The sequence below is a fragment of the Carcharhinus amblyrhynchos genome, chromosome 11 (genome assembly GCF_965287045.1).
Source record: "Carcharhinus amblyrhynchos chromosome 11, sCarAmb.v2.hapA, whole genome shotgun sequence".
NCBI lineage: Eukaryota > Metazoa > Chordata > Chondrichthyes > Carcharhiniformes > Carcharhinidae > Carcharhinus > Carcharhinus amblyrhynchos.
In genome coordinates, this window is record NC_137334.1 from 7,619,260 (window position 1) to 7,633,163 (window position 13,904).

At 44.5% G+C, this 13,904-nt stretch overlaps 1 protein-coding gene across 4 annotated transcripts in view; it reads right to left on the minus strand.

Annotated features, from left to right (window-relative positions):
- LOC145349904 (protein FAM117B-like) overlaps positions 1 to 13,904 on the minus strand; it is a 334,408-nt gene that overhangs the window by 97,879 nt on the left and 222,625 nt on the right. For all 4 annotated transcript variants that reach the window (XM_080198540.1, XM_080198542.1, XM_080198539.1 and 1 more), the window contains one exon: positions 3,255 to 3,368. In XM_080198540.1, the coding sequence (XP_080054666.1) occupies positions 3,255 to 3,368 (114 nt within the window). The remainder of the gene's footprint in view (positions 1 to 3,254; positions 3,369 to 13,904) is intronic.

Here is a 13,904-nt window from a genome sequence, read left to right on the forward strand (position 1 = left end):
CTTCTGCTCTAATATGGGTGAAAATGTGGATGGACAGGTCTTTCCAAATGCCGTTAGCACCAGGTGCTTTACTTTTGCCAATACAGGGACTTTTTGCATCCACAGGTGTATATTGTGTATCTCCACTGGAAGGGTATCCATAAAGCTTAATGTCATCACAGTCTCCTCCATTCTGGGTGCCAATGGTGGGGTATCTAGTAGCAGCAGCCAACTTAAGCCATCGGCATTTGCCACTCTAGTCCCTGTTTGGTGCTCCAATCGATAATGATGTGCTGCCAGCAATAATGCCCAACACTGGATCCAGCTGACGCTATCAGCAGCACTGCTTTGTCTTCTTTCAGCAGGCCCAGCAAGGGTTTATGATCTGTCATGATTGTAAATTTTCGACCATATAAATGCTCGTGAAATTTTTTAACTGTGAAGATTACCACCAATCCATCCTTTCAATCCGAGCATATCTTCGCTCCGTCATCGCCAGGGTCCTGGAGGCATATGCTATTGGCCGCACTGTGTGCCAGGACTTCCCCCACTTCATATGGGGGCGCGTCACAGGTGAGTACCAATTCCTTCTTGGAGTCATAGTATACCAATACATTTTTGGATGAGAGTTGCTGTTTAATTTTCTTAAAGACCCTGTCCTGGTGGGCTGACCATTCCCAGGTTTGTCCCTTTTTTAGCAACTGGTGGAGGGGATCCAGAATGGAGACCTTATTCCATATGAACTTCCCGTAGTATGTTACCAGTCCTAAAAACAACCGTAGCTCCTGGATGGTTGTGGGAGCTGGGTGTCTTTTATTGCTCGCACCCAATCCTCCAGTGGATGTAGGCCTGACTTACCCACTTGGTACCTGAGGTACATTACTTGTGGTGCTAAAAAGACACATCTCTCTCTTTTCAGACGCACTGCCGCAAATCTCCTCAGAACTTCCTCCAGGTTCCTCCAACTTCCTCCACCCTTGTTTTGCCCATACTGAGGGCATCAGCTAGGTAAACGGCAACCCCCGTAGGATGCTCTCCATGGTCCTTTGGAATATGGCACAAGCTGACGAAACCCCAAAGGGCAATCTTTTATACTGGAAGAGCAATCAGCATATTTATTATAGCAAATTTTTGAGAATCCTCATCCAGCCATGGTTGCAGGTGGCTTATGTCCAGTTTTGTGAATAGGAGTCCTGCCAACTTTGCGTATAGGTCCTCAGTCCTGGGAATTGGGTATTTGTCCAGCTGAAAGTAACAATTTATTGTCTGTTTGAAATTGCTGCAAAGACGCAGAGCCATCCGGCTTTAGGATAAGAACCACGGGTGCCACCCATTCTGCAAACTGGACCGGTTTTATTATTCCTTTGTGCTGTAAACTTTTGATTTCTGCATCGACCCTCAACACAAACGGTACATGTCGGGCTTTGCAAAACTCTGGGTTGACGTGCAATTTTGCCCTGACATCTTTGATTGCCTCTAGGCCTTCCTGAAACACCTCCGGATATTTGCTCACGGCCTCACTCAGGCAACCAATTTCCAGCTGGAAGATATTTGTCCAATCTAGCTATATCTCTTTCAGCCAATTCCACCCTAATAGGCTTGGTCCTGAACCTTCCACTACCATTAGTGGGAGCCTAACTAATTGTTTCCTAGAAGCGAATGACACACACAGTTGTACCCATCACTTTCAGTGGTTCCCCCGAATAGGTCCCCAGCCTTGCTGAAGTTTTGGTCAGAGCTAAGGGTCGGAGTCCAGTGCATATCTTGTTAAACACTGTCTCCCTTATATGGCTGCGCCTATGTCAACCTCCATTAAAATTGGACGTCCGTTCAGTCTCAGTGACAATTTGATGGGTTCTGATTTTGTCAGCGCTTCGCATAGTTGTTCCTCATTAGAGGTAGGGAGAACTTCCAGCTTGTGCATTCTCCTGTCCCTCGGCCTAGGGTTCTTTTCAGCCATGTTAGTTTAGGAGACTTAATTTTCCAGTGTGCATCCTAACACTGGCAACCATTGCAATGTTGTGTCAGGCGGGGAACTGCTGGCACTCCGGGCTTAACCTGACCTTGTCTAGGTGCAGTTCTATATGCGGACCTGGGCTCCCTCACATCCAAATCCTTCTGGAGGGCAGCTGTGTAGTGGCCTGTCCTGTAATGGTAGTCCCCTACCCCAGTCTCCCTAATGTTGGCCTCTACTTCCATTGGGATATCTTGGAGCTCATGGCATTAGGGAAAGCCATCATAGCTAGCTTTCTCTAATGACAAAGCCAGCTGTAATTGCCTGTTTACAGTCCAGCTGGGTCTCTGCCAACAGGCATTTCTGTACAGTCATATCGTTAATTCTACACACCAGCCTGTCTCGGAGCATTTCATGTAGTGTCCCCTCGAATTCAGAAGCGTTCGCCAAATGTCTTAGCTTTGTTAGGAAACTGGTGATGGACTCCCCCACTTCTCTAAATGTGGAGTGAAAACGGTACCTCTGCAGGATCAGGGGTGGCTTAGGGTCATAATATTCTTGAACTAAGTTTGGCAACTCTTGGAAGAATTCTGTGTCTGGTGGCTATGGGAAAGTTAAACTGCGCATAATCAGAAAAGCTACTGGTCCACACGCAGTCAGCAGGTTAACCCTTTCCTTCTCATCTGAGGTTATGGCATTTGCCCTGAAGAAATACTTCATCCTTTCCACATATTGGGCCCAATCCTGCACTGCGGGATCAAAAAAAATCTAATTTCCCAAACAGCGGCATGCTTTCTCAACGAAGGCTTACCCTCAATATGTGCAGTGGTTCAGCAAGTTCCTTCAGGTCACTCCTTTCTTCCTCGTTGCCACCATAATAACTCCATGGAGCTGAAAGTCTAGCCACCAAGTTAGTTTATTTACACCATGCATCTGTACACAGCCAACTCTCCAGTTGCTCCCTACTGAATGCAGGCTGGGAGTCTGACACACCTTTAAATAGGGAGCATGAGGCTCCCTGACTTAACCATCAATTAGGATAGTTCATCATACTCTAGCAAGTCAACCTCATTAGCTTGGCTGAACTCATCACAGTTTGCTAAGAATAGTAATTTATACAGAAAGCCAACAGGGCAAAGGGAAGAATTTTTTAAAAAATTACTATCCTGAAATAAACTACTCCAGACTTACTTTACAAATAATCAATAGGTTATCCAAAACTTAAAGGCTCCTCATTTTTATTGTTACCTGTACTTTAAGTACACTTCTGTTTTCTGGAGATACAGGTAACATTATGCATCAGGCACCTGTGTGATTTTACCTGTGATTGGATAATGGCTGCATGGTTGCCATGGAAAGGAGATTGTCTTTCTTTATCTCTGTGGTGCCGACTGCTCTGTTTGCTGCGTTGAAGTTGTTGACGTAATTTTGCAATCTGAAAAAGAAAAAGTCAATAAGAGTTTTGCACATCTGTAATTTTAAATTGAGACATGCCTTCAAACACACCAGTTGAGCCCTACTGCATTAAAAGTTAAAGATGATCAAGTACTCTGCTAGCTCTTGCATTGAAATCATGGAAACACTATAGTCCAAGGATTGAATTACGGAGACAAATGAGAAATTTGCTTGATTAATTTAATTGATGAACAGGCAATTATACGCAACTTTCTTCTGGAACATTAAAATAGGAATTAATTACAGGGTTGATTACCGTAATGGAAAACAGGTTTGACAACTGCTTTTAATTCCATGCTTTGCATCTGACCATCATTACAAATGTTTAATAGCCACGACAGTGAAATCTATATTCATGTGCCTTCAAAACTGAACCAAACTACCCATTAGAGGCAACTTAAAGATTCTCTTATATTATGAAAGTTTCCCACTGCTTCTAGGTAACCATTTGTGTCTGTTCCTGGTGAACACTGGTAACTTATTTAACTGTGGAGGGATTTACAGCAGACTCCAACTGATCTTACCATACACACACATGCAGTCTCTTTCATCTTTCTGAACAGAATCAGCATTTCTCCCAATCTAGCTGTTGGCCAACAAGCTTAATTGTAGGAGTACCATTGCAGCTTTCAAAGGTCAACTAACAACAAAAGCTCAAGATGAATCCACAAACGTTCAAAAACCTTGTAGCTTAGCTATATTTCACTATTACCAACTAAATCCATAGTAACTCCAAAAATATTTCCACATGAAAGCACTGCATGAGCATAAATCAAATCATTCCTAAAATTTAAAAATCCCTTTAAAATTTCAAAGGTTCTTTATTAAGACTGCATAGAGTTTCACCATATTTCATTTCTAGTTTGACATACATTTTACATGTGCCAATCTTCAGAATTGTCTTTGTCTTTTTGTTTTATATGGGAGGGGTGGGGTTGGCAACACAAATGAAAGATATTTAAGTTTTTTGTTCACCTTTGAAAGTTTACTCACCTCGGGGATCCGGCCTCATTGTTCCGTGGGAGCACTGAAGAGAGGCTGCGATTTGCGAGTGGAAAGCTTGTGGGTGAGTACAGCGACTTTTTCTTTCTTTTAAAAACTAACTTTGTTTTAGTGGGTTTTTTTTTGCTTGCTTTAAGTTTTACCCCGGAAGTAGTTGCGAGGGCACTCGGGTCAAGTTTTTTTTTTCACCCTACTATAAATTAGACCGGAGGGGATTCCCGATACTCTACATAGGTAGAGTATCCCAGCCCTCCCCCCTCCTCTAACCTAAAAAAGAGACTCTGTCTGAGAGCAGGTAAGACTGCTTTTGTTTTTGTGTGTGCTGTAAGGGCTTTGGCTCACAGGGCCAAAGAGATAAGGTAAGTTTTTTTTTACTTTTTCCTCTGGGTTGCTAAAAGGGGCAAGCATGGGTGTGAGACCTGTATGTTGTTGCCAATGCAACATGTGGGAGGTCTTAGAAGCTCCTGGTCTACCAGACATCCACACCTGTGCTTGGTGTGTGGAGCTGCAGACCCTACGGAACCAGGTTAAGGAGCTGCAAATGCAGCTCGAGGACCTTCGGCTTATTCGGGAGAGTGAGGAGGTTATAGATAGGAGCTATCAGCAAGTAGTCACACTAGGGCAACGGGAAGAGGGCACTTGGGTAACTATTAGGAAGGGGAAACCTCCGGTGATGGAGAGCACACCGGTGGATGTCCCCCTTCAAAATAAGTACTCCGGCCTGAGTACTACTGGGGGGGACAGCTCATCTGAGGGAGGAAGCGGTGGCCAGGTCTCTGGAGCTGAGCCAGTAAGTCAAAAAAATCAAAAAAGAGAGCAGAAAGGTAGTGCTAATAGGGGACTCCACAGTGAGGGGGGCGGACAGGCGTTTTTGTGGACGTAGAAGGGAGTCGCGGATGGTGGTTTGTCTCCCTGGGGCTGGGATTCGGGATGTCTCTGGGCGTGTCCCAGACATCCTGAAAGGGGAGGGTGAGGAACCAGAGGTTGTAGTGCATATAGGTACTACTGACGTAGGCAAGAGGGAGGCACTCGTGAAAATGGACTATAGGGAACTGGGTACGCAGCTGAGGAAGAGAAAAGCGAAGGTAGTAATCTCAGGATTGCTGCCTGTGCCACGGGAGAATGAGGGAAGAAGTGGAATGAGGTGGAGGCTGAATGCGTGGCTGAGGGACTGGTGCAGAGGGCAGGGATTTCGGTTCCTAGATCACTGGGACCTCTTTAGGGGTAGGTGGGACCTGTACAGTAAGGACGGGTGGCACTTAAATCCCAGGGGGACTAATATCTTGGCGGGAAGACTGGCTAAGGCTACCGGGGGGGGACTTTAAACTAGAAAGGGTGGGGGGAGGGAATTGTGATGGGGAGACTGGGACGGAGGTTAGCTCCCAGGTAAGGGAGGACTGCAGGCAGTATGAGAGGGAGGTTAGACAGGGGGTGGAGAAGGGAAATGCCCAGACTGAGGGGCTGAAGTGTATATATTTTAATGCAAGGAGTGTAGTGAATAAGGTAGATGAGCTTAGGGCGTGGATTGCTGCTTGGGAATGTGATGTGGTGGCCATTACAGAGACTTGGATGTCTCAGGGACAGGACTGGGTACTTCAGGTGCCAGGTTTCAGATGCTTCAGGAAGGACAGGGAGAGTGGCAGAAGAGGTGGTGGAGTGGCACTGTTGATCAGGGACAGTGTCATGGCTGCAGAGAAAGAGGATGCCGTGGAGGGACTATCTACAGAGTCTCTGTGGGTGGAAGTTACGAACAGCAAAGGGTCGAAAACTTTGCTGGGTGTATTCTATAGGCCGCCCAATAGTGACAGGGAAGTTGAAGTACAGATAGGGAAACAGATTCTGGAGAGATGTATTAATAACAGAGTTGTCGTGATGGGAGACTTCAATTTCCCAAACATCGGCTGGAATATCCCTAGGGTAAGAGGTTTGGATGGGGAGGAGTTTGTTAGGTGTGTTCAGGAAGGTTTCCTGACACAGTATGTGGATAAGCCTACGAGGGGAGAGGCTGTACTTGACCTGGTACTGGCGAATGAACCAGGGCAGGTGATGGATCTCTCGGTAGGAGAGCATCTTGGGAATGGTGACCATAATTCTATCTCCTTCACAATTGCGTTGGAACGAGATAGGATCAGGCAGGCTAGGAAGGTGTTTGTCTGGAGTAAGGGGCGATACGAAGAAGTCAGGAAGTTACTTGGACAAATAAACTGGAAGGAGGCGTTCTTAGGGAAAAGTACCGAAGGAAGGTGGCGGATATTCAAGGAATGTTTGTCTGGAGCTCTGCGTGACAACGTTCCGATGAGACAAGGGGGTTTTGGTAGGTCGCGGGAACCGTGGTGCACAAAGGCTGTGTTGAACCTAGTCAGGAGGAAAAGGAAGGTGTACAAAAGGTTCAGGGAACTAGGAGAGGTTAAGGATCTTGAGGAGTATAAGGACTGTAGAAAGGAGCTTAAAAGGGAAATTAGGAGAGCCAGAAGGGGTCATGAGAAGACCTTGGCGGGTAAGATTAAGGAGAATCCCAAGGCCTTCTATAAATATGTGAAAGGTAAAAGGATGAGAAGAGAAGGGATAGTACCTATAAAAAGGTGAAGTGGGAAAGGTCTGTGTGGAACCAGAAGAAATGGCAGAGGTGCTTAATGAGTACTTTGCCTCAGTATTCACAGTGGAAGCTGATCTGGGAGATTTTGCTACGGATTTGCAGCAGATGGAAAAGATTGAGTATGTGGATATTAAGGAGGAGGATGTGTTAGAACTTTTGAATTCTATCAAGATAGATAAGTCGCCGGGACCAGATGGGATGTACCCCAGGATACTGTGGGAGGCGAGGGAAGTGATTGCAGAGCCCCTGGCGATGATCTTTGCGTCGTCAATGGAGACGGGAGAGGTTCCGGAAGATTGGAGGATTGCGGATGTAGTTCCTATTTTCAAGAAAGGGAACGGAGATAGCCCGGGAAATTACCGACCGGTGAGTCTGACCTCAGTGGTTGGTAAGCTGATGGAGAGGCTTCTGAGGGACAAGATTTACGAGCATTTGGAGAGGTTTGACATGATCAGGAATAGTCAGCATGGATTTGTCAAGGGCAGGTCGTGCCTCACGAGCCTAGTTGAGTTCTTCGATAATGTGACTGAACACATTGACGAAGGAAGTGCCGTGGACGTGGTGTACATGGACTTCAGCAAGGCGTTTGATAAGGTCCCCCATGCAAGACTTCTTGAGAAGGTGAAAGGGCATGGGATCCAAGGGCCTTTGGCCTTGTGGATCCAGAACTGGCTTGCCTGCAGAAGGCAGAGAGTGGTTATGGATGGGTCTTTTTCTGAATGGGGGTCAGTCACCAGTGGGGTGCCCCAGGGATCTGTTGTTCTAGGACCTTTGCTGTTTGTCATTTTCATAAATGACCTGGATGAGGAAGTGGAGGAATGGGTAAGTAAGTTCGCTGATGACACGAAGGTCGGTGGTGTTGTGGATGGTCTGGAAGGATGTCAAAAGTTGCAGCAGGACATAAATAGGATGCAGGACTGGGCGGAGAAGTGGCAGATGGACTTCAACGCGGATAAATGTGTAGTCGTCCATTTTGGCAGAACCAACGGGATGAACGAGTACACTATCAAGGGCAGGAGTCTTAGTAGTGTTGAAGAGCAGAAGGATCTTGGGGTCCGGGTCCACAGGACTCTTAAATCGGCCTCGCAGGTGGAGGAGGTGGTCAAGAAGGCGTATGGTGTACTGGCCTTCATTAATCGAGGGATTGAGTTTAGGAGTCGGGAGGTAATGCTGGAACTTTATAAGACCCTTGTCAGGCCTCATTTGGAATACTGTGTGCAGTTCTGGTCGCCTCACTATAGGAAAGACGTAGAAGCTATTGAAAGGGTACAGAGGAGATTTACAAGGATGTTGCCTGGACTGGGAGGCATGCCTTATGAAGTTAGGTTGAGGGAGCTGGGACTCTTTTCCCTGGAGAGACGAAGGTTGAGAGGCGACCTGATAGAAGTTTATAAAATGTTGAGAGGAATAGATAGGGTGGATTCTCAGAGGCTATTTCCCCGGGTTGAAATGGTCGCTACGAGAGGACACAGATTTAAGGTGCGGGGAGGAAAGTACAGAAGTGATGTTAGGGGTAAGTTTTTCACTCAGAGGGTGGTGAGTGAATGGAATCGGCTGCCGTCAGTGGTGGTGGAGGCGAACTCGCTGGGGTCTTTTAAAAGACTTCTGGATGAGTATATGGGGTTTAATGGAATTGGGGGTTATAGATAGGTCTATAGATTGGTAGGTGTTGATGTGATCGGCACAACTCGTGGGCCGAAGGGCCTGTTTGTGCTGTAGTGTTCTATGTTCTACATGCTATCAAATAAAGCAGATTTGTGGCAAAAGTGGTTGCCTGAATTCAGCACTGCTCCTGAAGAATATCCATTTTGCACCATCTGTTAAGAATTTTCTTTTTAAAACATAGAATTTAATCCTGATAAATGTGAGGTGATGCATTTCGGGAGAAATAATGTGGGGGGGGGAGGAGGAGTTGTATGATAAAGGGTAGACCTATTAAGAGTACAAAAACGCAGAGGGACCTGGGGTGCAAGCGCACAAGTCTTTGAAGGTGGCAGTACAGGTGGAGACGGTTGCAAAGAAAGCTTATGGTATGTTAGCTTTTATAGGAAGGGGTATAGAGTACAAGAGCTGGCGTCTAAATGTTGCAGTTGTATAGAACGTTGGTTAGACCGCATTTGGAGCGCTGCGTCCAGTTCTGGTCACCTTACTACTGGAAGGACGTGGACACTCTGGAGAGTACAGAGGAGGTTTATCAGGATGCTGCCTGGTTTGGAAGGACTGGGTTACGAGGAAAGATTGGGAAAAGTGGGGCTGTTTTCCTTAGAAAGACGGAGAATGAGGGGAGATCTAATAGAGGTGTATAAGATTATGAAGGGTATAGATACAGTAAACAGAGGTAAGCTTTTTCCTAGATTGGAAACAAATACTATGAGGGGCCATGGGCTTAGAGTTGGGGGGGGGGTGTATAATACAGATGTTAGAGGGAGGTTTTTCACACAGAGGGCTGTGGGGGTATGGAATGCACTGCCAAGTAAGGTGGTGGAGGCAGGCACGCTGGACTTGTTTAAGGGATACTTAGATAGGCACATGAACGGAATAGAGATGGAGGGATATAGGACACTGTTTTAAATAAGGATCAAGAGCCTTGGGACGTCCCTGGGATTGATTCCTATTCCAACATATTTTCTGGCTCACTTGTTTTACTTTTGAGCTTCTGGGGATTCCCTTGAATGTTTGCATAAGATGTGCACGTTATTGACGTTTTCCTCTTTTAATCCACAGGTGCTTCGGTCTGCCTTGTTGTCCAAAAAGGGGCATACATGCGGTGGGTCGTGCGAGGGCTGCTCTTGGATGTTTCGAGAGTAGCCTAGTGCTTCACGTCATTAGTGTAAGCTTAAACTGGACCAGCTGATGGGCAACACAACAGCTCAGTGACTATCACTGTTTGCTGTGCAGATACATAGATTTGGGCCAGTGTCTGTGGGTGTTTGCACATTCTCCCCGTGCTTGCGTGGGTTTTCTCCGGGTGCTCCAGATTCCTCCCACACCCCAAAGATATGCTCTTAGGCTGACTGGTGTAACAAATTGTCCCTAAATTCGTCTCCCCTCAATCTGGTTTCCAATGTGGAGCGCCATAAGCGTAGACAAGGGTCATGGGTGGAAGAGGGGACTCAGAATGTTGAGATGGCGGTGCGGGCTCGTTGGGCCGAAGGGCCTGTTTCCCGTGCTGTTTTGTTCTTTATTCTTTTTTGTTCTTTATAGAAGCATTCAATAATCCATTAAACACTTCTGATATACAAGAAATATTTTGGAACTTAAAACATCGAGACAATTTGTCTTCAGTTCAAAACAAAAATCAGTCTCAGTGGCTCTGAGGATTTCATGGGCAAAGTTAGATTCTTAAACATTCAATTCTGTTACTCTGACACAATAATGGGATAATCTTGTTTCTGTAGGAAAGATATGCCTCTCTCTCACCTATAGATGATATTGCTCGAGGAAAAAGGAAACACCACTCACTCAAAAAGGAAGGAACTGGATGCAGTTCAACAAAAATAAAAAGGCTTTCCAATGAAATTTAGTTACATGGAAATCATAAAAGGAGTTCTTTACAAGCTCAAGTTTGCACCTGATTTAAGCTAAAACTACTCCACTGAGCATGTTCAGCAATGCATCATACTGTAGACATGCAAGTTAAGGATGACACTGTGACGATAATCTCTATATAATCTTACATACTCAAATGCTGCACTTAAGTGGATATAGATCAAACTTGAACCTCACACAAATAAAATGAAGTTGAATTTAGGCCGCAACTGCTAATTTGTATGAATGCATTTTTCAACAAAATTGTGGTCTGCATAAAATAAGAACAAAGCACCCTAGTGTAACATAAGCAACAAAATGAAATTCTGGTCGATATTTTGCTCATTCCAATTACCATGTTTTTTTAAAAAAGAAATGCTCATACGTGCGCAAGTCTTAAATGATCAATAACTGCAGCAGGGAAAGGGGTCCATTGGTATTTTCTTTTAAATAACATCTGTCACACAGTCACACATTTAAAGAAATTACTGAGGCAACAGAGGCAGTCTTTTATCCACTCCACTAATAAAATTCCCCAAATATTTATTTTGAGAATCCTTGCATGAATAGCAAAGAAGAATTTAATTTACTTTAGTCTGATCAAGTGCTTTATCAAACATTCTGACTCACAACAGAAAAATTCATTCCTGACCCTTTCAAGGACCTATCGTTAATTGCAATCTTATGGTAAAAAATTAAGTTAAATTCAGTTCAACAGAAAGATCTGGGGAAACACAAGGTGGTTAGGCACAGTCAAAGCATTTACCCAAGACAGGAAGGAAGAATAGACTATAAGAATAAATTTGCAAGGAGCAAAGTGGACTATAAAAACTTCTATATGTAAGCAAAAAGGAAAACGTAGTGAAGACAAACGTAGGTCCCTTACAGCGCGAAGCAGGAGAACTTATAATAGAGAACCGGAAATTGTAGAGCAATTAAACAATGACTTCAGTTTTTTTTTCACAAGGAAGACAAATAACTTCCCATAAATGCTAAGGAACCAAGGGTTTAGTGAGGGGGAGGAGGAATTGAAGGAAATTAGTATTTCTAAAAATATGTTGGAGAAATTAATGGGACTGAAAGTCAATAAATCCCAAGGGCCTGATAATCTACACCCCAGGATACTAAATTAGGTAGACTTGGAAACAGTGGATGCGCTCGTTTTATTTTCCAAAATTCTGCAAATTCTGGAATGGCATGCATACGCATGGGGCAGGAAGGTGGCACAGCAGTTAGCACTGCTGCCCCAGTGCCAGGGACCCGGGTTCAATTCTGGCCTTTGGTGTGTGCAGTTTGCATGTTCTCGCAATGTCTGTAGGTTTCTTTTGAGTGCTCCGGTTTTCTCCCAAAGTCTAAAGATATGCAGGTTGGATGGATTGGCCACGCTAAATTGCCCATTGGTGTCAGGGGGATTGCACAGTAAAAAGTCTCACAACATCAGGTTAAAGTTAACAGGTTTATCTGGTAGCTTCAGAGCGTCGCTCCTTCTTCACATGAAGGAGGAGGACACTTCAAAAGCTTGTGCTACCAAATCAGCCTGTTGGACTTGAACTTGGTCTTGTGAGACCCCTTACTGTGGCTTACCCCGTCCAATGCTGGCACCTCCATATCATGTCAGGGGGATTAGCAGGGTAAACATGTGGAGTTACAGGAATAGGCCCTAGGTGGGATTGTTATCAGTGAAGGCTCAACGGGCTGAATGGCCTCCCTCTGTTCTGTAGGGAATTCTATGATTCTATATAGAGATTCCACTCATTTACCCGACTAGCTACATCCTCAAAAAACTAACATTTGTCAAACATGATTTTCTTTTTGCAAAACAATATTGACTTTGTCTGATCATGCTATGATTTCACATGTTAATTGTTAACATTTCTTTATCAACAGATTCTAGCATTTTCCCAATGATGGATGCCAGGCTAATTGGCCTCTAGTTCCATGGTTTTCCTCTTCCTTCTTTCACAAAAGCACAGCATCTACTGAGGCCACTTCAGAATCTAAGAAATTTTAGAAAATCATGACCAGCAGATGTTATTTTTCCAAACCTGATCATGTATGTGTCATCAGGTCCTGAGGGACTTGGTTGGTTTTTAATCCCTTAGCATTTTTAACTTTTTCCTACTGATAATAATCAACTAACTTTCTCACTCTTTTCTGCCCCAAGATTATCCTCTATTTCTCATGTGTAATTTGTGTCTATGTATTGTTCAATGTCCCTACTATTTCCGCATTTTCCATAATTTCTCCTGTCTCTGCCCCAAAAGGGGCCAATTTCAGTTACTTTCTTTTTAACCTTTCAAGGCTCTGATATGCCTGGCTGGTGTTATTATTCACGTCAGGAGCACCAAGGTTTTTTGTGAAGTCAGCCTAGATCATAAGTTTTGCACTTTGAATTTTAGCAAGGGTAAGCATAAGTTTAGAAGAATGAGGGGAGATCTCATTGAGACGTATAAGATGATGAATGGGATGGATAGGATAGAGGTGGAGAGACTCTTCCCGCTCAGAAAGGATAATAGGACTAGGGGGCACAGCCTCAAGATAAAGGGGGGGGCGGTTTAGAACGGAGTTGAGGAGGAACTTCTTCACTCAAAGGGTGGTGAATCTCTGGAATTCTCTGCCCGTTGAAGTGGTGGAGGCTACCTCGCTAAATATTTTTAAGACGCGGGTTGATGAGTTTTTGATAAGAGAGGGGATTAAGGGTTATGGGGAGAGGGCGGGAATGTGGAACTGAGCCTCGACAGATCAGCCATGATCTTATTGAATGGCGGGGCAGGCTCGAAGGGCTAGATGGCCTACTCCTGCTCCTATTTCTTATGTTCTTATGTAAGATGTTTCACTCCAGGTATGATTCAAATGACCCACTAGGGAGCTTTTATCAAACAATGTTTATTTAAGAATACAGTTAATACACAAGACAATTGGTAATAACTTTACCAATTATAGACAAAAAAAACCATGATATTATACATACCTTAACAGCTAAGAATGTTGTCCCAACACCAACATTCCTACAAACATACACAGCCCGGTTTGGTTTAACACAGAAAATAAGCATGCTCACATGATACTGGATTTTGCAGCTTTCCAACCCATACTGTGGTTTACTCCTTTGGATGTTGAGTTGAAAACGTGGAGGACTTCCAGCCCTGGAACTTTCAGCCCATTCCAAGAGACAGATTACTCCTCGTCTCTAGTTACTAGCTAGCCAGCCACTAAGAGCTAAATTTCCAATACCAGGCAGAAAGACAAAAACACTGCATCCAGCCTGGAGTCCAAACATCATCTAACTAGCCAGTAGCCAAACTGAATCCCTTGGATTTCTCCTAAGAGAAAAAACTTTCCAAAGGCACCTAATCTGTCAATCAGGCACAAAACAACAATTTCCAAAAG